Consider the following 20,649-nt stretch of genomic DNA (forward strand, 5'->3'; position numbering starts at 1 on the left):
GAATGACGCGCGCTGCCCGATTGCCCTGCCTGAACTAGCTGCGCTTATGTGATATCTAGGTATTATTTGTTACATACATCTACTGATCACTCCCATAAAAGCAAACGCTTTCCACACATTACAATTGCATGCAGAAATGGAGAAAGAAAGAATAACAAATCCATTCAATCGCAATGGATCACAATGTATTTTCTCCACAGAGAATATTACTGGCACTTTCAGAAAGCTGAAATAACATGAAATAGTGACAAGCTTAGGTCCTCCAGCAAAAGTTCATTTAGTTTCTCCTCCTCCCAGCACTTCGTTCTTCATTTGTTGTGAGTCCAAGCACCGGTGACTCTGACTGCTGGGTCACCAGAGAGACCCCACCTGAACAGGCAAAGCTGAAACTTAAAGGCTGCCTGAAAACCACCGCTGAAGTTCTCATTAAAATATCCACAGATAATAGGGTTTACACTACTGTTAAAGAATGTCAAACAGTGTGCGAACGGAAAAATGTTCAAGGACTGTGGTGTATATTTTTCTCATCCCCTGGTCAGACAAGGCTTCCCAGCAAGTATACATGGGGAAGGTGCTGTTGTCGGTGTCCACCATCGGGTGATAATCATCCAGGGAGACTGTAAGTGTGATGGCAGACGGACACATGATGATCACAGCTAAGGCCCAGATGAACACTTGCTGATGACAATTGCTTGTCTCAGGGTGAGCTTCTTCTGAAAGGGGTAGATGATACAACAAAACCTGCGAGACACAATGCACGGTTAATAATGAGGTCACATTTTTAGATATTTCCTAAAACAAAACATTGGGCCAACTAATTATATTTGGAAATCCCTTGACATTAGTTTAGCATGATATTTCTGCTGAGACTCCCATACCTTGTTGCTGTACTGTTACAATCAGAGTTACTGACATTGAAATTCCATGACTTGGGTAATTAGTTTATTCAGTGTACTGTGTGAGCCTTTTATCTTGTGTTTTTCCATCATCAGGAGCTCAAACTCATTTCACACAGTGGACTCAATCCTTCATTTACAGTCATGGAAAAGATGAAGATAGTACCTCCAAAACAAAACATGAAGACACAGTAGTGACACACTACAGCAACAGGGTAATTGATTCTGATTAGTGGAAAAGAGCAAGACAATTAACCTTTCCACTGCAATGGTCACCAGAGTAAACACAGATGCTGACACAGAAGCTCCTTGTATCAGTCCGCTCATTTGACAAATTACCTCATCAAATGGCCAACCTGAAATATCAATGGGAAGACAATTAATTACTTTAATACAGCATCACATACTGTTGTGGATTTGCTGACCTACTTAATATGTTGTTAATAGCCCTAGAAATGCTAAATAAATAATGTATACACAGTGCATACGGAAAATGCTGAATGTTTCAGAATCAACTTAAGCTGAATTCAATTAAAACTTGTTATTTTCAATCTACACACCAAATTCCTTTACAATCACAGGTTTGCAGTGTTAAGCAAATTTATAAAAAATAAACGTATATTTTATTTACATAAATATTCAGACCGTTCACTTTGTATTAAGTTGAAGTACCTTTGGCAGCAATGACTACCTCAAGTATTCTTGAATATGATCCTACACACAGTTTGGCACACTTTTCTTTTGGATGTTTCTCCCATTCTTTGGGCCAGTATCGTTCAAGCTCATCCAGGTTGGATGGGGAACATTGGTGCACAGCCATTTTCAGATATCTCCAGAGATGCTCTCTTGGGTTCAGGCATGGACTCTTTTTGGGTGGTATGCTTTTGGGGGTCTTGTTCACCCCAGCCTTGTTCACCTTCACCCCAGTCTGAGATCCTGAGCACTCTAGAAAAGGTTTTCACTCAGGATTGCTGAGTGTTTTTTATACATCCATCTTTCACTCTATCCCGAGTAGTCTCCCAGACCCTATTGCGGGAAAAACATCCCCACAGCCTGATGCTGCCACCACCGTGTTTGACTGTAAGGAATGGTATTAATGAGGTGATGCTCAGTGCCCGGGATCTCCTCACATTAAGTTTGGAATTGTGGCAAAATGGTTCAATCTTCGTTTCATCAGACCAAAGGATTTTTCTTCTCATGGTATGAGAGTCATTCAGGTGCCTTCTGGCAAACTCCCAGCAAGTCAGGTTCCTTTTAGTGAGGAGGAATGGTTTCCACCTGGCTACCATGAAAGCCTGATTTGTGGAATGCTGCACTGATGGTTGTCCTTCTGTAAAGTTCACCCATCTCCACAAAGGAAGTCTGGGTCTCATTCATAGTGACTATTGGGTACTTGGTTTCCAAGGCAATTCATCCCCGAATTGCTCAGTTGGCTGGGCGGCCATATCTAGGAAGACTTGGTGGTTCCAAACTTCTTTCATTTCAAAATGATCTCTTGGGCACGTTTAATGCTGCAAAATGTTTCTGTATCCTTCCTCAGATCTGTGGATTGGCACAATCTTGTTTCACAGATCTGTGTACAAATGTCTTGACATCATGGTTTGCTATTCACTCTGATATGCATGATACACTGTCAGATCTTATAAACAGTGTGATCCTTTTCTAATTATATTCAATGAATTCAACAATCGTGTTGTAAAAGCATCTCAAGGACCAGTGATAGAAGTTGGAAGCCCCAGAGCTCAATTGCAAGTGCCATAACAAATAGTCTGAATACTTATGTAACCCATATATTTCAGTCTTTCATTTGTTTGATTTTTTTGTTGTTGAATCATTTTCAAGATGAGTCTGAAACAGTGAAATGATGAAAACGTTCCATATGCACTGAATGTGCTCTAAAATAAGTGTATTGTTATAGTCTTACCTGTTATCAAGTTGTCCACAAGGGTGATAGGCAAGCGAAATATGCCAACCAGGTCACTTATAGCCAGATTAAGAATGAAAATGTTTGTTTTCCAAAACAATCATACAGACAAGAGTATTGCCGATAAGGCACAGAAAGAAAATCAAACTATTTGCAAAGATAAACACTGCAGCCACAGATGAGCAATGCTCGTAGTAGGAAGAGAGAGTATTCTCGTGTGCCATCCAGGTGCACAGTGTTGTACGCCTTTTCAAAATCCATGTTACTCAGGCTGCTGGTAATTTCTGAAAGAAAACCAAAATAACTGATTTGAGTAAGATTGTGTAATTATTTTCTTCGAATCTTGATAATAACAGCGTTAAGTTTTCAATACGCATAATTTGCGTGGTATTTTGTATTTATTGTGAAAGATAGATGCCTGTTGTGAAGGTTGTACGCAACATTCCTTAAAATCAGTTTTTCAGGAGCTTTCTACACTGCTCGTTTCTCCATGTCAGAAATTTTAGGATTACAGCGTTTCGGACTTGTCATGTGGTCTGCAGCACCCGACAATACCCTTTATAATTTATTCCCAGGTGTTGTGATTTGCGATACTTACCTTGCATTCTGTCCTTCAATTAACTCACTCTGCAAACTTAATAATAGCCCACATTTTGGCAGGAATACGTTAAATTATCACATTCATGATTGCAGCTATTCACACTAGTAGTGTGACTTAATTACAGATCATTTAAGATGAAGCTTGGATCAAAATATTTTCAACAGAGAAATTAAAAAACAAAATCTCTTAACAGCATCATGTGCGTTGCACGGTAGAACAGATGGACGTTTTCCTGATGGCTGACAGTGGGTGGGGTGCCATGATATCATATTCGATAGTCAACTTCTTCAATCCTTTTATCATAAAAAGAATTGTCAACCGAGACGTTCTCTTTCACGCATCGGGAATATAAATAAGTTTAAATAACAACACCACTTAATTATTTAATAGTCAGTGTAGGCTATATGTTATATAAATACCACGTCATGGAAATGGAAAGTCTCTTCATCAGATGTTGGATCATAATTCCGAATATATAGGAGTGGTGTCATCCAAACAATTGCAGATGTATATGTACATATTTGGGTGTGCACATTGGGCTTCACACCATCCTGGTAGGCTATTTAACAGCATTAAGATGAGACTGCATGAAAATGTGCCCCTTAACTCTATATTCAGTAAAATGTTATCCCAACAACATCCCAGACATATTTTTATATACCATGAGATTGTTTCCTAGATTATTTGGCAGAAAGTAATAATGGTGTAGACCTAATGGTTTTCCTGTACCCTCTCATAATGGAGGAAGAAAGTTTCAACGCAGTCAGATTTTGGAAGGTGATTCATTCTAATGACCCCAACTATAGACCATGGAAAAAATCAAAGGCACAGCATACAGTCGGACTCCAACTGAGGAAAAAGTCCAAAACTCAGGTGAAAGTTCCTAGATGTCAGCTGTTGATAGAATTTCATAACGTTGAGGAGATTGAATAGCAATAATGGTGTCTTTATCCAAAGGGTTTGCCTTCATGTTTATCTGCTTTAGGGCTGGCATTGCAGAAAGCTTCTCCAATGGAATTTCTGTTATGGAAAAATGCATACATATTTCATGTATATGTTAACAATACTTATTTGTCATATATTTAATTTGTGTATGTGTGTTAAAGCATAGCTTCCCCTTACCAGTAATATCATTGCCTTCCAGGTTGATTCTCTCAAGTGAGTGTATTTCAGTGAGTTTTTCAGGAAAGACTGAGAACTTGTTACTGGCCAAGTTAATGCTGGTTAGATGTTTTAATTCTCCCACGGTGTCTGGTAGTTTGGTAAGGACATTGCCTTTCAAGTCCAACTCTGAAAGGAGAAAACTTTGTTAGTGCAATTCCTAATGAAATATAATATGTGACTGATTTCAAGTTTTGCAAATCAATGTATAATTACTTTTTTCTAGTTCATACCTCTCAATTCAGTGAACGTTGCAAGTATTTTTTTATTTATTGCCTTCAGCTCATTGTCAGCCAGTGTGATAATGTGTATGTTTTCTGTGACACTCCTCAGGACCTTGAAGACTCCGTCTGGAAAACTTATCAACTTGCAGTTTGACAAATCTATAAAACGTGTCAGAACATTTGTCAGATAGCACTCCATTTTGAAATGGGAAACGCATCACATTTGTCAGATATCATCAGGTCCAACAACTCTCAATACTGTGGGCCGGATGTGAATGTGTGTTCTTTGTCCTTCATAATGCAATTCTAATTCTATACAGGGGTCTAGGTCTAGGAGAATGAGCGTAATAATGATTGAGATGAAGACCGTTGACACCATCTGTTGGTCAAATCAAGAACAATTTACTTACCCAGGTTATCTTTTCCTTCTTCTACTGTTGCATTGATCCTCCGAGCAACATTAGCTACAGCTTCAGCCATTTTGCCTAAATAGTTCAAACCAGGTAAATAAAAACATTTGACAGAGTAACATTGATACTTTTGAATTTTAGGTTTCAGTGACGCTCTTGTAACCTAGTCATCTAGTGTCTGGAGAGGCAGCTAAATCTTTTTTTGCGTTTTGGACGTCCATATGGACGTCCATAGACTGACGGCGATGGCTGCTGATCTTTGCATGGATGGACGGACGGCGATGCTGTTCAGAGTGCCGTCCATAGAGGGAGCATATATTTTGGACGGCGTCATAGCCGTCCATACGGACGGCGATGCTGTTCAGAGTGCCGTCCATAGAGGGAGCAGATATTTTGGACGGCGATGGATTAGCAGGGACGTCCCTCGTGCCGTCCATAGAGGGAGCATATATTTTGGACGGCGTCATAGCCGTCCATACGGACGGCGATGCTGTTCAGAGTGCCGTCCATAGAGGGAGCAGATATTTTGGACGGCGATGGATTAGCAGGGACGTCCCTCGTGCCGTCCATAGAGGGAGCAGATATTTTGGACGGCGTCATAGCCGTCCATACGGACGGCGATGCTGTTCAGAGTGCCGTCCATAGAGGGAGCAGATATTTTGGACGGCGATGGATTAGCAGGGACGTCCCTCGTGCCGTCCATAGAGGGAGCAGATATTTTGGACGGCGTCATAGCCGTCCATATGGACGGCGATGCTGTTCAGAGTGCCGTCCATAGAGGGAGCAGATATTTTGGACGGCGATGGATTAGCAGGGACGTCCCTCGTGCCGTCCATAGAGGGAGCAGATATTTTGGACGGCGTCATAGCCGTCCATATGGACGGCGATGCTGTTCAGAGTGCCGTCCATAGAGGGAGCATATATTTTGGACGGCGATGGATTGAATGTTTAGCAGGCTGTTGAGCTAACAACTACCGAAGGCTACCATAGCATGTAGCTAGCTACATTAACTTTGGATGACTCAATCTTTTGTCAAGTTAATTTGTATGAATTGCATGTTAGTGCAATATTTACGCCTTTATTCTGTTTTTTTACATAATCAGCAGTATGATCTCATGACAATATAGACTTGAAAAACAATATGTTATGGTTTGGGTTTGCCTATAGGCTACATATATTTTAATTATTTCGAGAATTGTTAATAAAGACTCATTTAAAATGTTAACATTGTGTTATGACCCTATGAAATACATTGCCATTTAGGTCTTTTAAACCGTCAGTTTAAAGTGTTTTATGGGTGGATTTGAAGCCACCAGTCAGTAGCTCCAATCTTGCGCACGAACTTTGCGCACGGAGACAAACGCAAAACAACAAACACTCGCTTGGAGCGGAGACCAATGCAAAACACAATACGATGTGTTGAGCCAAACCAAAGCCGTCAAAGGCTACCATGAATGTAGCTACAGCAACCGTGGATGACTCAATAAGTTTTGTCACGTTATTTTGTAATAATTGGAGCGTGTAATTTGGAGCCACCAGTCAGTAGCTCCAATGTTGCGCACGAACCACTTTGAGCGGAGACAAATGCAAAACGTAATAGCCTTGGAGCTACTGACTGGTGGCTCCAAATCCACCCATAAAACACTTTAAACTGACGGCTTAAAAGACCTAAAGGGCAATGTATTTCATAGGGTCATAACACAATGTTAAAATCTTAATTTAGTCTTTATTAACAATTCTCGAAATAATTAAAATATATGTAGCCTATATCTAGGCAAACGCTAACCATAACATATTGTTTTTCAAGTCTGTATTGTCATGACATTCTATTGTTGATTGGCCTACTTTTGTATGTTCAAAATAAAATAAAGGCGTAAATATATAGCCTTCACTTAAATGCAATTCATACAAAATAACGTGACAAAACTTATTGAGTCATCCACGGTTGCTGTAGCTACATTCATGGTAGCCTTTGACGGCTTTGGTTTGGCTCAACACATCGTATTGTGTTTTGCATTGGTCTCCGCTCCAAGCGAGTGTTTGTTGTTTTGCGTTTGTCTCCGTGCGCAAAGTTCGTGCGCAAGATTGGAGCTACTGACTGGTGGCTTCAAATCCACCCATAAAACACTTTAAACTGACGGTTTAAAAGACCTAAATGGCAATGTATTTCATAGGGTCATAACACAATGTTAACATTTTAAATGAGTCTTTATTAACAATTCTCGAAATAATTAAAATATATGTAGCCTATAGGCAAACCCAAACCATAACATATTGTTTTTCAAGTCTATATTGTCATGAGATCATACTGCTGATTATGTAAAAAAACAGAATAAAGGCGTAAATATTGCACTAACATGCAATTCATACAAATTAACTTGACAAAAGATTGAGTCATCCAAAGTTAATGTAGCTAGCTACATGCTATGGTAGCCTTCGGTAGTTGTTAGCTCAACAGCCTGCTAAACATTCAATCCATCGCCGTCCAAAATATATGCTCCCTCTATGGACGGCACTCTGAACAGCATCGCCGTCCATATGGACGGCTATGACGCCGTCCAAAATATCTGCTCCCTCTATGGACGGCACGAGGGACGTCCCTGCTAATCCATCGCCGTCCAAAATATCTGCTCCCTCTATGGACGGCACTCTGAACAGCATCGCCGTCCGTATGGACGGCTATGACGCCGTCCAAAATATCTGCTCCCTCTATGGACGGCACGAGGGACGTCCCTGCTAATCCATCGCCGTCCAAAATATCTGCTCCCTCTATGGACGGCACTCTGAACAGCATCGCCGTCCGTATGGACGGCTATGACGCCGTCCAAAATATATGCTCCCTCTATGGACGGCACTCGTCCATCCATGCAAAGATCAGCAGCCATCGCCGTCAGTCTATGGACGTCCAAAACGCAATAAAAGATTTAGCTTCTCCTGAGTGTCTGGTTGGGGAAGTTGAAGACACGCGGGGCAGGGAAAACTGGAGCTGCCTGTAGGGTAGCCCAGTTTTCAAAAAAGGCTTGCTTACAATATTAACTTTTTAAGCCTGTGTTGCCCAACATATCCTATATCATACCAATTTAATTGTATTTTTGTTGCGTCCATTCCAAAACTTACCCAAGCTTGGACAGTTTGACAGCTGTCTGCTTGCTGGTTACTCTGTGTAGCTAGGCTAGTAGTACTAGTAGCCTAGTGTGGACCAATGAAATCCATTCATTTACACAACCAGTCTAATTTGGTAATAATGTATTTTTAGCCTTAGCTCGATACTTAACAAACATGTAAAATATTGCTTACAACCAAATAGTTTTCTCAATCGTACTCATAAGAATGAATTAATATAATGGTAAATAACACAGTTCATATGGTTTAGCGAGCCATGTACACTGTACCCGAGATAATTTCAGCTTCTAGCTAACTGCACTAAGGACATCAAACATGCGTAACATAGTTGCAGAACTGCAATGACATGTGGGTCCCATACGCCGATGACCATTTGATTCTGAATCCAGGTTAATCGTAAATTCCGTTCATAGGCATTAAGAACTGCATGTATATGTAATGACACATTTTAAGTATTAATGTTTTGAAATTGTACAGAAATGTTATGCAAAGCTGATTTTAAAGAAGTTTTCGACCTTATTGCCATTATTTAGCTCTAACGTTCCTATGAAAACAAATATTTATGTTCCGTACAGTGCACATTCAGCTATGGGCTAATGACTAACTGAAAAAACATTGAACAATTTTAGATAGCTCTATGTCCAATTTCATTTAAAAGGAATAGCCTACCTCACAGCATCTAATAATTGTAAAGGGAACCTACCTGGAGCCCTGGTTTTGTGCTTTCTCTAACATATTCTACATCCATACTAGCTTGGTCACTGTTCTGGTTCTGGAAAATCCTTGAACAATGATTTAAAACACCTGGGACAATGTGCATTCAGGATGTTTAACCCCATGTGTCTAACGTCCACCACCACACCATGTTTACTATTATTTGTTTCCTTAATGCTGGGATTTCTTCTCACTCAGCCTACTCTGTTTGCAAATGCTTTTATTGCGCAAGGAAAATTAGCTTTTCTATGTTGTGTAGTAGGCCTTTTATGTTCTGTCATAGTTTCAGGTAAATATACCAACACCCCCCCCCCCCCCCCCCCCCCCCCCCCATGTATTACTTAGCTATAAAGTTCAAGAAACGTAATCAATATCATACCTTAGTTTTCTTGTACAAAAATACAATAGATAAGCACCAGGCACTGTATTCACATAAATATACAAGGTTTATTTAAGTATTATTTACAATAAATATTTAACAATTTACAAAAGAATGTAAACACAATATAAACAGTGCTTGAATAAGAAATAGTGTAACCATTTTATAGAACATGGACAACATTAGTTTGACATATTAATGGTATATTGAGGTATAATATCCGCTGGATATTTTAACAAGATAACAGGCAAGGCCAGTTATTTTATTCAAATATTATTTCAACCCCAAATTGTTTACATAGCGTTGTTTACGTCATTATAAATCTTTATCTGAATCTTTGTACTTACAACCACCAAAATGCAAAGTCACCATAAGCAAAGAGCTTTGTTCTTGTGGCTAAGTGTTGTTGACAATGTTGATTTCAACAACATCTTGGGGTTTGGATTACAGTTCCAACACTCATTTAACCAGCGCTGCTTAACACATATTTGTCCATTGGAAATGAGTCATGCTCTCACTGACAGCCGCACTCACTGACAATCATATCCTCATGATGCCGAAGAAGCATCTCCCCATTCTCGTAATACAGCATGCTGAGAGGACTCATTTTAGTGGGAGCACAGCAAGCAGATGGAACTCTGTCAGGGTAGTAGTGTTTCAGTAGACTCTAGAAGAAATAAAGATATGAGCAGAATGTCAAAACATATCACAATATTTACAGTACAGTACGACACAGCGTCCAGCAAATAGAAATCACAAGAAGATGTTTTTTACTACATAATGAGATCATCATATACTATGTTGAAGAATCTTACCTGCATATAAGCATGATTTGTAGGATTTAAGTCTTCTCCAAGAGGACTGGGGCAAGACCCTTCACAGCGATAAGCGTTATACTTCTTGGGAAAGACAATCCATGAACCCCAGCCTATTTGATTAAAGTCGACATGCAAGTCAACTCTGCCACACAGGGGTTTTTCATTGACTCTTCTGGGCACTTGTGGACTTCTAACTTTATCTTCTTTGTGGTCCCTTTTGCTCCTGCGCCTCTTTGGCTGATCTACTTTCTTGATTTCAGCAGAGGACAAAAACTTGGATTGTTCAGCTGTGAGGAGGAGGCTTGCTTTGGCCTGTGAGCCCTCTTTAGACCCTGTGTGCGAGAAGACCACCAGCAAGGCTCTGTTACTCACACTTGGTTTACTTTTAGAGCTGGCTGACTTCATTGAAGCTGGAAACAACAGGCCCCTCTTTGCCTTTGGTGGTTTCCTCTTTCTTGACACACGTTTTTCCTCAAGCCAGTTCAATAGTGGACTTGTCACGTTGTACACTTTCCAGTGTGCTGATGAAGTGACCACAGAAGATCCCGTCAGTGATCCCACTAGCTGAGGTTTCTTACAGCTGTTGTGTGAGTGGCATGGAAAGCTGTGCTGGTGGTGAATTTCCAATGTAACGTTTGAGGCGATCACCGCTCTGGGAAACCGGATCCTGAGTTCTGCAGTCTGAATTTGTTCATCAGCCAACAAGGTGAAGAGGTCAAAGGTAACAATCCAGTGCCTGTTTTTAAGAACCAAGCCTATAAGAGAGAAACAGAGATTAACACAAGGTATCATAGAACACAGGTTTTATTATAAAAATGCATATCGAAATGGCTGTGCACGAAGCAATCAATGTACTTAACGTTCTATTATAAGAGAGAAGTTTATAAGAGAGAAGTTACAGTAAAATCATTAAACATGGAAGCAGTATTTTGGGGCTGAATATAGCCTTTTAAACTAAAATGGCGATTTGGATGCTTGAGTATTTTATTTGCTTGTGTCAAAAATAAACCTTTTCAAAGAAAACATTTATAATGGACTTAATCTCAGGGGTGTGAATCAGCTGAGTTGTGATGAACAGCAGGCACAATTAATCAATAAGATTAAAGCGTTTTATAGTTTAGTAGCCCTATTGTCCAGTGAATTATTCTATTGATGCATCTGATTGTTGGTTAAAGGTGCAAAGAATTTACATTTGTTTACGTGATATACGATTGGTTTGCACAAACTCTGTCTAAGAAGTAAAAATGATAGAATTGCACGAGGAGGCCCTCTCCTTAATCCACTCAAAGCAAACACCGGATCGAAACCAATCATTTAACACATCATTGGCTTGGCTTCTGCATATCCTCAATCAAACAAATAGGCAAGAACTTTAACACCTGGAAGCGATGTTAAATTAGATTCAGAGCTGGCAGCGCCGACCAGGTCGGTCAGTTAAACATGCTAAAATCCAGCCTTCTTCAAGACCTGGTCGACCTCTAATCTAATCAAGAGACGTGTGAAAAGAACTCAAAGGAATTGTTGATTTGCGTTAACAACAGATTTGTCTAGGGATGTCTGGCAAGACATCTAATCAACATCACGTATAAGAAAACAAGGTTTGCTTTGAGAATTAGACTGAAAACAGTCTTTTCACACGCTGATCCCTGTACGGTTATTCCCCCCTTTAAATGGATGTGGATTGAAACAGACTGAAGTCGTCTGGTCTGGGTCACAGATTTGACAGACATGCGGTGCGCAACAATCAAAATAATAATATAGACTAGACTGTCGCCTATTAATGGAAAAGTAACGTCAGCATCATAATATAATGTAAGAACATGTTATAGATTACATATAGGCTACAACAAGTTTGTCAGAATGAGACAATGTGAGGAATCGTTACATGAATAGAGCAACTAGTGGTTACAAATGTTGTGCTACCCAATATCTTTCATGTGGCAGGGTATTTTCAATATTATTTGTCATTATGATTTAGGGACAGCCTAAAGTAAAGTCTTACCTTTTGCCAGGACACTCTTAACGGTGTCTGCTTGCCTTGCGGTGGCCTGCTCAATTAGATCCATAGGCCGAGTAAGGTTAGACTTGAAATTTCTGTAGAGGTGCATCATATAATTCGGCAGGTGGTATCCAGATGAACGGTCGGTGCCAAAACGGTGCAAGGGTCCGGTGTAAACTCCATCTTTACCTTTAGGAATCCCATGAGCAAGCAGTATGAGCACAGATGCGTGCAGCACCACACTAAAAGCTGCCAGTGAATGCATGTTGAGCCAACTTGGATGACCAATTCCCCTCTGAGAGATTATGGTGCTTTTATACCCTCACCCACCCCTTGCATATTTAACAAGTAGTCGACAACATTAAAGGAAATTGACATGCGTCTTCAAGGCTTGCCATGACAGGCCATCATCTATTGAGTTGCTAATTTGCTGCCTGAGTGCATGTTTACGATGAGAACAACCTTTATTTGCACCCTTCATCCATTACATCAAACATCAGGGCCATTCCGAATTTTTACACAGCAAATCCACTGTAAGGAATAAAAACACCTTAAATCTAATTGTATGTCAAGAGAAACGTAGGCTACATAGAAAACAAAGGCTAGTCATCCCTTATAAAAGTTGTGCCCGTAAATTGAAAGTTTTCTAAAATGAACTGCCAAAAGAAGCAGACATCGGCATCAGGCCTGGCCAATAGACATTTTCTACATTTTGTATTTAAAGACTGCTGCCACTTTTAATACTCGTATAGCCTATGTGTATTATGTGTTTATTGCATGCACCTGCCCACGAAAGCAAATTCCATGTCTGTGTAGGCTACTCTTTGCGAATAAACCAGATTCTGATTGTAGGTTAGGCCAGATCAATGCTTGATGAACGGGTATAATGTCATGACAGTGTCCTAGTCAACAACAATATTTTAGGAAGATATGACACAAAAACATGGCAATTTTTCCACTTTAAGGATTTGTCTTAGGATTCATAACCATCTGTACCTGAGGTGCTGAGATGTGCTGGTGGACAGATGTAGGGAAAGCAATGCCACGTTAGTGCGCATGCTCCGCCCAGTCTTTTATCCAGATAGTGGAATCCTTTCCTCCTAATTTTCCCGAGAAAAAAAAACTTGTGGGGGAAGACAAATCAATGGAAGCAACATTTGTGGGATACATATTTAAGATACAAAGTGTTATGCTTGTATTTGAGGTATTTAGGCAGACAACAAATCAGTAATTTCGAGGAAAACACTTTTCTCCCGATTGGTGAAATGGTAAGTAGCCTAAAGTTTACGGCTCTTTCCCGCGACCACGCACGCATGTCGGTATAGTCGGCACAATGACTTTGTATGTTACTTTAAAGTGTTTGTGAATAGCAGGCTTATCCCACCAACTTTATTATGTTCATGTAAATAAGGTGTTTCCCATGAAACAAATGTGGTGTGTTGGTGTCATTCATGATTTCTAAAGTTTGTTTCACCGCTGCTGGCAAAACCAAGACGTTTCAAGACGTTTCAGTTGCCTGTGTATTATTCTACCAGTTGGCTGGCCTGGTTCCTTCGTAATTTCTGAAGACATCCATTCTATTCCCCCAATGATGGGTTTACCTGTTGATATCCTAGTAATTAACTGTATTCCAGTGTTGTCGGTAAAATGACATTTGGGTCCATTTTGTTGTGCACATAATAATAATCATGATTACACTTCAAGTCACCTGCCCAAATCTTAAAATCTAATCGGTTTAGGCTACAGATGGAGGCTACATCAAGTAGCCTAGCATAGTCAAATAAGGTGAATATGTTAACTTAGTTGGCAGAAACCATTTTCTAAACCACGTTCAATCTAGTCAATCCAAGCGAACGATGGGAAGATGAAGATTAATCAATACTCGGGACATCGATACTGTTCAATCAATGCACCCCAATGGTATCTCTGGATTACAACATCATAACCAAGCAGGCGAGAAAGACTCGAGAACATTAAGAATTGTTCAAATTCCCCTCCCCCAGTTTTGATCGAGTGTGTATTTTCTTAATCTAAACATAATTCTTGACTCTTTGTTGTTGTTGTACAGTCCCACAGTAACTTAAAGTTTTCACGCTTGTTGCTCTATTATGAAATTCAATGAGGCAAGGAACATGTAATCACAGCCAAAACTGTGAATGGGAATATATTTTGGTGACTTTTTACACAAACATTGCACACTTTCTGTTTTGTAATCAAAATTATTTTATTTTGGAACCCCTCAGTAACAGCCACAGGCAGAAACAGACCTTTCTCCTGCAGCATCAACAGCCCAGTCTTGATTCTTTAATTTTTTTTAAACTCAGCAATTGAATTGCATAAGACAATAGAAAAGAACAACTTGAATCCAGACCACCCAGTTTTGTTTATCATACTACACAATATTGTCTGTTTCCTTGATGCATCTATAGGAATCATGTTTTTAATAGTTAAATACATCACACTCATTACGGTATTCAAATGCAATGGATGTATTTGCCACTAGATGTCATTGCATTTACCATAATCATTGAGAGATTAAGCATCTAAACTATAGTTTTTTGTTATGCTTAACATTGTTACAGAGAATGCATCTGTTGTACATCATACACAAATCATGAACATATAATCTCTATAGGCAACACACCTCCATTCTAATTCCCTTTCTTTCTCTTCCTCTTCCCCTCTTAGCTAGTAGAATGAGTAAATTGGAATTTTGTTTCAACAAATCTTAAGACACTGTTGGACTGTTCATTTTGGGATCTTTTTGCTGTCCAAATCCAGTTTCCCGCTCAGAATTATTTTTTAATACTCCGGCTGTGTTTTACACAAAGTACTTTTGTAATTCTACAGAAACAATTTAATAGGAGGTCAAGGCTACGTCTAGATAGCAGTGAAAAGAGACTGATTGTTCTCTCTTTTCAGATGAATGTCAGACAAAAGCCAGGACAGGATGTAGGAACTCTTAACAGGTGACATTGTCCTGAACCTTGTATCGCCCCCAGTGGATCAGCCAGCTGAACGCATGCTACCATAGCCTAGAATCCATCACAGTCAGGACATCTGTTGGTTACCCCCAATTGGTTAACACTACAAAGAATTTGTCCAGATAAATGCTTAGGGCAGCACTCAGCCCAGGCACATAGTTTATGAAGCAGTAGACAAGTAATGAGTAAGCCACTTCCTTTGTGATATATGAGCTACATTTGTAATCCATCTTAATAACATGCCTAAAAAAAGTGTGCCTGTGGGAATGCACCAGAAAGCGCCCCTCTTTAAGACACAAGGAAGAATTGCAAATATCAAATGCAGTGCTTGGCAGAGGTGTTTGAATGTTTCATTCATCTGCTGTTGGAGTTGAGAGCCGGCAGGTCTCAATTTCACACTGCTTCACATTCACGGTGTGGCAGCTTCATCAAAGACTTCTGTAGCGCAGCAGGAAGGAAGGAACAGGTGTGTCAGTGAGCAGTAAATGTACAGCAGATAACGGCAGAAAGTGGCTTCAACTACTTCACTTTGCAGAATGCTTCATGAGTGTTACAGAAGGACACATTTGCTAATACGCCTGAACAAAATGTATGACCACTTCCCTTATGGAATGTTTTTGAGATTGCATCTGTAATGTTGCACCACTTATGAACGGATCACATAGACCCAATTTATTGTGTAAATAAGAAATGCACTTAGTTCAGCAAGCTGTGTGTAGCCACTACAGCTCTTTTAGAGATGGGTGATTGGAGATAGCCCATGTTTTGTTGTTCCTGAGCTTCCATATTTGTACGTCTGTAGCTAGGGGACTTAGATTCTCAGGGATGTGCCCCCTGCATCCTCCAGAAGAACACAACAGACCTCTGAGGCTAAACCTGAGACTAAGCCTGGTCTGTTTACCCAGCTGTATGTCTATTTACTCTCTAAGAAGCCACGCTTTAATTGCTAATGAATGAACTAATTAGTGCCATCATTCTGTGTTACGTTATGTCAACTTACATGCTGTGTACCTCCTTGCTGGGTTCACTGTTTATCACCCAATGGGCACAGTGGTAGTTTTCTCTATATCAGAGCCCTGGTTTGGTGCTCGTTGGTGTAATTGGTGTGCAGGGGGTTAAGCCCATATGTTTGTAAGGTCTGCTTTTGCTTGCATGTGGGAGGTAGGCTGTTGCCAGGAGTCTGAGCTGGTGATTGGATGGTAAACTGGCTGATGAGTAAGGCTCCCAGAGTCCGCCTCCATATCCTCTTTATGCATGCACGCGCACATACACACACACACACAATCACCCACACACACAGCACTGAAAACAACACACCTCTTATGCACCAAGAGACACTCGTGCAAACACTCCCTCTCGCTCACACACACACACTTGCAACACTGTCACTTTCCGTCCCTGAGATGTGGAGCTGTGCTTCACTCATCGCGACTCCCCCTCTCCCATACTGAGTTCGCTGGCTGCCTGCGCTTCGTTCCCACTGAAGGACACTGTCATTGACTCATCCCACTCTTTATAAGGAGACGGTAATGATGCGAGACCGCCTGGCGTAGTGGAATCACCAGGCAGAGTTGCCTCAAAGACCAGAGGAGAGTCGAACCATGTCAGACTGAGAGTGGAGCTGCTGGAGAACTAGCTGTCATTTTCTGTCAAATTTATTTTTGGGGGGTTTACATTCTCAATCCACCATTTGTATTTTTTTTTTCTCATCTTGAAAACCCCTCGGATGGTGTGCGAAAAGGAGCGTCAGGTACTGTCACTGCATGGTTTCCCTGTCTCTGTGCTTTGCCCGATGGTGTCAAACGCAGACATACCAATGGTTCTTGGATTGTCTGATGTTTATTTATTTACTTTATATAGCGATTTCCAGTGACTGAATGGGTTTTGAACATTTATAAAAACTGTCATAAGACGAGGAAAAACAGTCGTTTATCACTTGAACAAGGTTGCTTTTCAGGGGGTGTTTGGAACCAAAAAAAGAAATATTCTGACCAGAAATAGGTACTATACCTATTATACAGGTGTAACCCTATACATATACTGTATATAAAGTAATATATGGTTCAATGACCCTTATTTACAAAAGTCGGTCAAATGCTGGCCCGGACAGTGTTTAGCTCAATGCCTTGTGGTAGAATTTCTGTGTTCCACTTATAGCTCATAGTTATCATATTGTGGTTATATTTGTTATCACATTGCATCTGGTTCCTTATTCTTCCTTTCTTGGATTTGTTTGTATTCCCAAAATGGCAGAATATGGCTTTAGTCTACACTCAAACAAAGATGCAAGATGTATTTAAATTCCGTACTGCCTTCATGACAGTGTCGTTTCTGTGGTTTCATTATCAAAGGGTTTAGTGAAAGTGCAACATGCCTTAAAGAAGTGAATTCGACGTCTTGCCTGTGTTTGGTAATTTCTGTGCCAGGATATTGTCAATTGGCCTTGTTGTGACGACAGTACATTGTGGTCAGTACTTGGTTTGTAAGAAATATGAAAGCCACATTACTTCAGCCTTGAAATCATAGGGGATGAAATTGCCATCTTGAAATGAAAAGAATTATAGACACCTTTCCAGAAATAGATTTGCAGTCCTGTTTTAAAAGATCATTGACAGGCTTCAATGGAAAAAATGAATTTTGAATTTGAATTAGTTTTTTTCAGTGTCATATGCAGGATAACTGGGTAGTTCTAGTCAGCATCTGATTTAAATCCATCGGTGTCCTGCTTGGGGAGTATAGTCACAACATAAGTATTTAGCTTTTTTCCATCTGATTAAAGCCACTAAGTAGATGTTATGTTTTGGTTGGTCTGTTATTTTAGAAAACAACTGTCAGTGGGAAAGAAATTTATGCAACAGACTGCATGACTCTTAAGAGTCTTATTCTGAACCCACTGCATTCTTCCTGCACATGAGAGCGCTTTCTATAGCCTAACTCTTGCAGTGCAATCAAATTATTACTGTCAATGGCGTACTATTTGTGGCCTTGATGTAGTCTGGCACTGAGAAGCCTCTTTTGAATGGTAGTGCAGGGGAATATAGCTTGTGTTACATGGAGGTATGTTCTATGTGGGTCAGAAACACAGGCCAGAATCTTAATGTTCTCCTACATGTAAAGATATCAGTCAGTAGAACAAAACATTTTTGACCTTTTGATTTAGAAGTGGATTGAGTCAGTGCACACTGTATCTGTGTATCAGATCTTGCCACCCTGAAAGCATCTGGGTTCATTATACCTTTAAATAATGTCTCAATGGCTGTCTTCATGTGTAAGGCTGAGGTTGAAACAATATGATAATTATTTTTTTCCCGGGGAGGAAGCCCTGAGCTCATTTCCGTGCGGTGCTGCGATATTGGCCCAATGTCCTGTGGAGTCACACTTGTCCGTGACCTCTGAACTCTGATGAAAGACGTGCACAGCTGCGGGGAGGATGCTCACTCCCTGTCACACACAGCGTTTCCTGCCAAGGTGTGCAAGCGCTTCCTGGGTGTGGGTTGGGTGCTTTACAAGTGGCCTCACCATCTCAAAACGGTTTCTTTCGTTGGATGACTATGTGAGGGACTACAAAGGTTGGGGTTTGTCTTTTATGTGCTGAATTGAGCTTTTCTGTAGAAAGAAACATGAGTAGGATCTGTTGATGTGTTCCAAGGACATCAACCATTCGTATCTAACTTCTGACACAAGGCCTGAGGAGTTAGTCACACCTTGGACACCCGGGTCGAACAAGTCCCAATGCAGACTAGGCATCTTTATTGAGTTGAGATCACTTCCGGATTACCCCCCCCCCCCCCCCCCCCCCCCCCCTTCGGTCATAACGGAGGCAATGTTCCGCCGTGACACGCTTCAAAGTAAGGAGCAGCAAGGATGACTGACAAATGCAAGCAGTGCTGCTCTAGATAATGTCCACATGAAGGCACAAAAGGACAAGAGAGTTTTTTCTGTTCCTTCAGATGAATGAAAGAGGCTTGTGTGACCGTCAGGTGGTAAGTGGCTGTTCCTGTTTGGCGTCAGACGAAACGAGTGTCTCTCTGGAAAGATCTGTGGTGTATGTGACCTGGTGAGGATGAATTAGAGATGTGTGCTTGCTTGCTCGGGATATGTTGCCAGCTAGGGTGGCATCATGCTTTAATAAAAGACACACAATCTGAGCTTTTTTTGTCCTGCCATGTCTAGTTTTTTCACCTACATGGGAAAAAAAATGTTCTCCCAGAGGTTTCCCCTCGTCGTGGAGGGTGTTCAGGGGGAGGGGAGGTGGTGGTGGGGGGGGGGGGGGGTGATGCCCGTCCCCATAAACCCCCTACATCTCCTGTGAATGAGCAGCGCTCTGCATCCTTCCTCTTATTAGGCAGACCAGCGACAGATGCATCCTGCAGCTGCGCACTCCTTCCTGCCTGCTTTTAGACCCTTTTGTCTGGAAGGAGTTTCGACAGCAAAGTTAGGACACCAGCGGAATTTCAATGGGCAGAACCCTGAAAGGAGCAGTGCAGGGAATGGGGGAGACTGTGGGGGGTGGGTGGGCTGTTCCTCAGTTTTCCATGGTCTCAAGCTCACTGTGCCTAATTGGAGAGTTTTGGCATGCGGCGCCCACTGCACCAATTTTGAAATAGCGATGCTTCCGAATGGACTTCTCCACCGCAGCTAGACTTGACCAGTGTAGCTGGCTTTCATGTTGAATCTCAAAATCTCTGCCAATTGCCCTATTTAGTTTTTGGCTTGTTTTCAAGGTAGCTCACATGCTTTCAGACACAAGTCATTCATATTTAGCTTCATGTTGACACTCCTTTTCTGCTGTCGACATCCAGATGGTTCGCTCAATAAGTTTTGCTACTGAGGATTTTGGAAAATCATTGCCTTTTATTCGTCTTGTGAGCGGGTAACAGCTTCCTGCATGTGATGTCGAAATAAACAGGCAAAACGTCTTGATTGGCTGTCCAGGAGGATGTTTATGACCGCGGTCTATTTCTGCTGAGGCCTCCGCCCCAACTGCCTGTCTGCCTAGTTTGAAATGAAGGCTGGGAGTTCCCGAGGTTGATTCTATTTACACTACGCTATTTACGCTATTTACACCTCTCCAGAAGGCACTTTGCTGCCAAATTAAGACTCTGAGCAACCGACTTGGAAGTGAAATGAATTCTATTTAGTTTAGCCTATTCCAAAATGGTTTCACTTCTTGGTGAAAGTAGAAAATGATCACACATCATGAATTCTTTGGGGTGGGGGAAACAGCCCTTGAAGGCCCCCGTCAGGAAATGTAAATTAAAACACACTTGCAGGAATTTTGGTTTGATAAACGTCAATTTCTATGCAGCCTTTCCTGCTTTGTCCTGGCAATGGCTGATGGTGTTCCATGCAATGGATAGGCTAAGCCCTGGTCTATAAGGTCACCCTAAACACTATGGCAGCATGGTTGTGTCTG

The 20,649-nt window shown here is 41.0% G+C and overlaps 4 protein-coding genes across 7 annotated transcripts in view; 1 reads left to right on the forward strand and 3 right to left on the reverse strand.

The window, feature by feature from the left end:
• Positions 1 to 2: 2 nt before the first annotated feature.
• Positions 3 to 3,624, reverse strand: LOC124476024 (neuropeptide FF receptor 1-like). The gene is given in 5 exon segments (XM_047032989.1): positions 3 to 675; positions 678 to 741; positions 1,153 to 1,252; positions 2,821 to 2,900; positions 2,902 to 3,624. Coding segments are annotated over 5 exon segments (600 nt in total). The 5' UTR covers positions 3,045 to 3,624; the 3' UTR covers positions 3 to 462.
• Positions 3,625 to 4,187: 563 nt separating this feature from the next.
• On the reverse strand, positions 4,188 to 9,187 carry lrrc20 (leucine rich repeat containing 20). Of its 3 annotated transcripts, none has more exons than XM_047032992.1 (5): positions 9,043 to 9,187; positions 5,217 to 5,291; positions 4,816 to 4,965; positions 4,544 to 4,711; positions 4,188 to 4,441 (listed from the first exon to the last, which is right to left on the reverse strand). In XM_047032992.1, exons 2-5 carry the CDS (start codon positions 5,284 to 5,286, stop codon positions 4,305 to 4,307), a joined length of 525 nt encoding a protein of 174 aa, XP_046888948.1. In that variant the 5' UTR covers positions 5,287 to 5,291; positions 9,043 to 9,187; the 3' UTR covers positions 4,188 to 4,304. The 3 variants fall into 3 exon arrangements, with proteins under 3 accessions (XP_046888948.1, XP_046888946.1, XP_046888947.1); XM_047032990.1 differs by lacking the exon at positions 9,043 to 9,187 and adding an exon at positions 8,334 to 8,682; XM_047032991.1 differs by lacking the exon at positions 9,043 to 9,187 and having other exon boundaries at positions 5,217 to 5,310.
• Positions 9,188 to 9,727: 540 nt separating this feature from the next.
• ndr2 (nodal-related 2) lies at positions 9,728 to 12,514 on the reverse strand. Its single transcript, XM_047032724.1, has 3 exons — positions 12,253 to 12,514; positions 10,248 to 11,005; positions 9,728 to 10,099 (listed from the first exon to the last, which is right to left on the reverse strand). The coding sequence occupies exons 1-3, from the start codon at positions 12,512 to 12,514 to the stop codon at positions 9,947 to 9,949; spliced, it is 1,173 nt and encodes a 390-aa protein (XP_046888680.1). The 3' UTR covers positions 9,728 to 9,946.
• An 811-nt stretch (positions 12,515 to 13,325) lies between these two features.
• pald1a (phosphatase domain containing paladin 1a) overlaps positions 13,326 to 20,649 on the forward strand; it is a 62,027-nt gene continuing 54,703 nt past the window's right edge. The window contains exon 1 of one of the 2 annotated variants that reach the window (XM_047032052.1): positions 13,326 to 13,517. The gene's annotated coding sequence lies outside the window, so the exon portion shown is untranslated. Of the gene's footprint in view, positions 13,518 to 16,524; positions 16,984 to 20,649 lie in introns of those variants that run through there. The other variant, XM_047032051.1, reaches the window with a different exon arrangement.

The sequence above is a fragment of the Hypomesus transpacificus genome, chromosome 13 (assembly GCF_021917145.1).
Source record: "Hypomesus transpacificus isolate Combined female chromosome 13, fHypTra1, whole genome shotgun sequence".
In the NCBI taxonomy this organism is placed as follows: Eukaryota; Metazoa; Chordata; class Actinopteri; order Osmeriformes; family Osmeridae; genus Hypomesus; species Hypomesus transpacificus.

Excerpts from the sequence above, each read along its gene's own strand:
- ndr2 (XM_047032724.1), bottom strand. The coding sequence starts at position 12,514 with ATGCATTCACTGGCAGCTTTTAGTGTGGTGCTGCACGCATCTGTGCTC. Across the intron at positions 11,006-12,252 it reads TAAGAGTGTCCTGGCAAAAG|GCTTGGTTCTTAAAAACAGG; the intron begins GTAAGACTTTAC and ends TCTCTCTTATAG. Across the intron at positions 10,100-10,247 it reads CAAATCATGCTTATATGCAG|AGTCTACTGAAACACTACTA; the intron begins GTAAGATTCTTC and ends TATTTCTTCTAG.
- lrrc20 (XM_047032992.1), bottom strand. The coding sequence starts at position 5,286 with ATGGCTGAAGCTGTAGCTAATGTTGCTCGGAGGATCAATGCAACAGTA. Across the intron at positions 4,712-4,815 it reads AACGTTCACTGAATTGAGAG|AGTTGGACTTGAAAGGCAAT; the intron begins GTATGAACTAGA and ends TTCTCCTTTCAG. Across the intron at positions 4,442-4,543 it reads GGAAGGCAATGATATTACTG|AAATTCCATTGGAGAAGCTT; the intron begins GTAAGGGGAAGC and ends TTTCCATAACAG.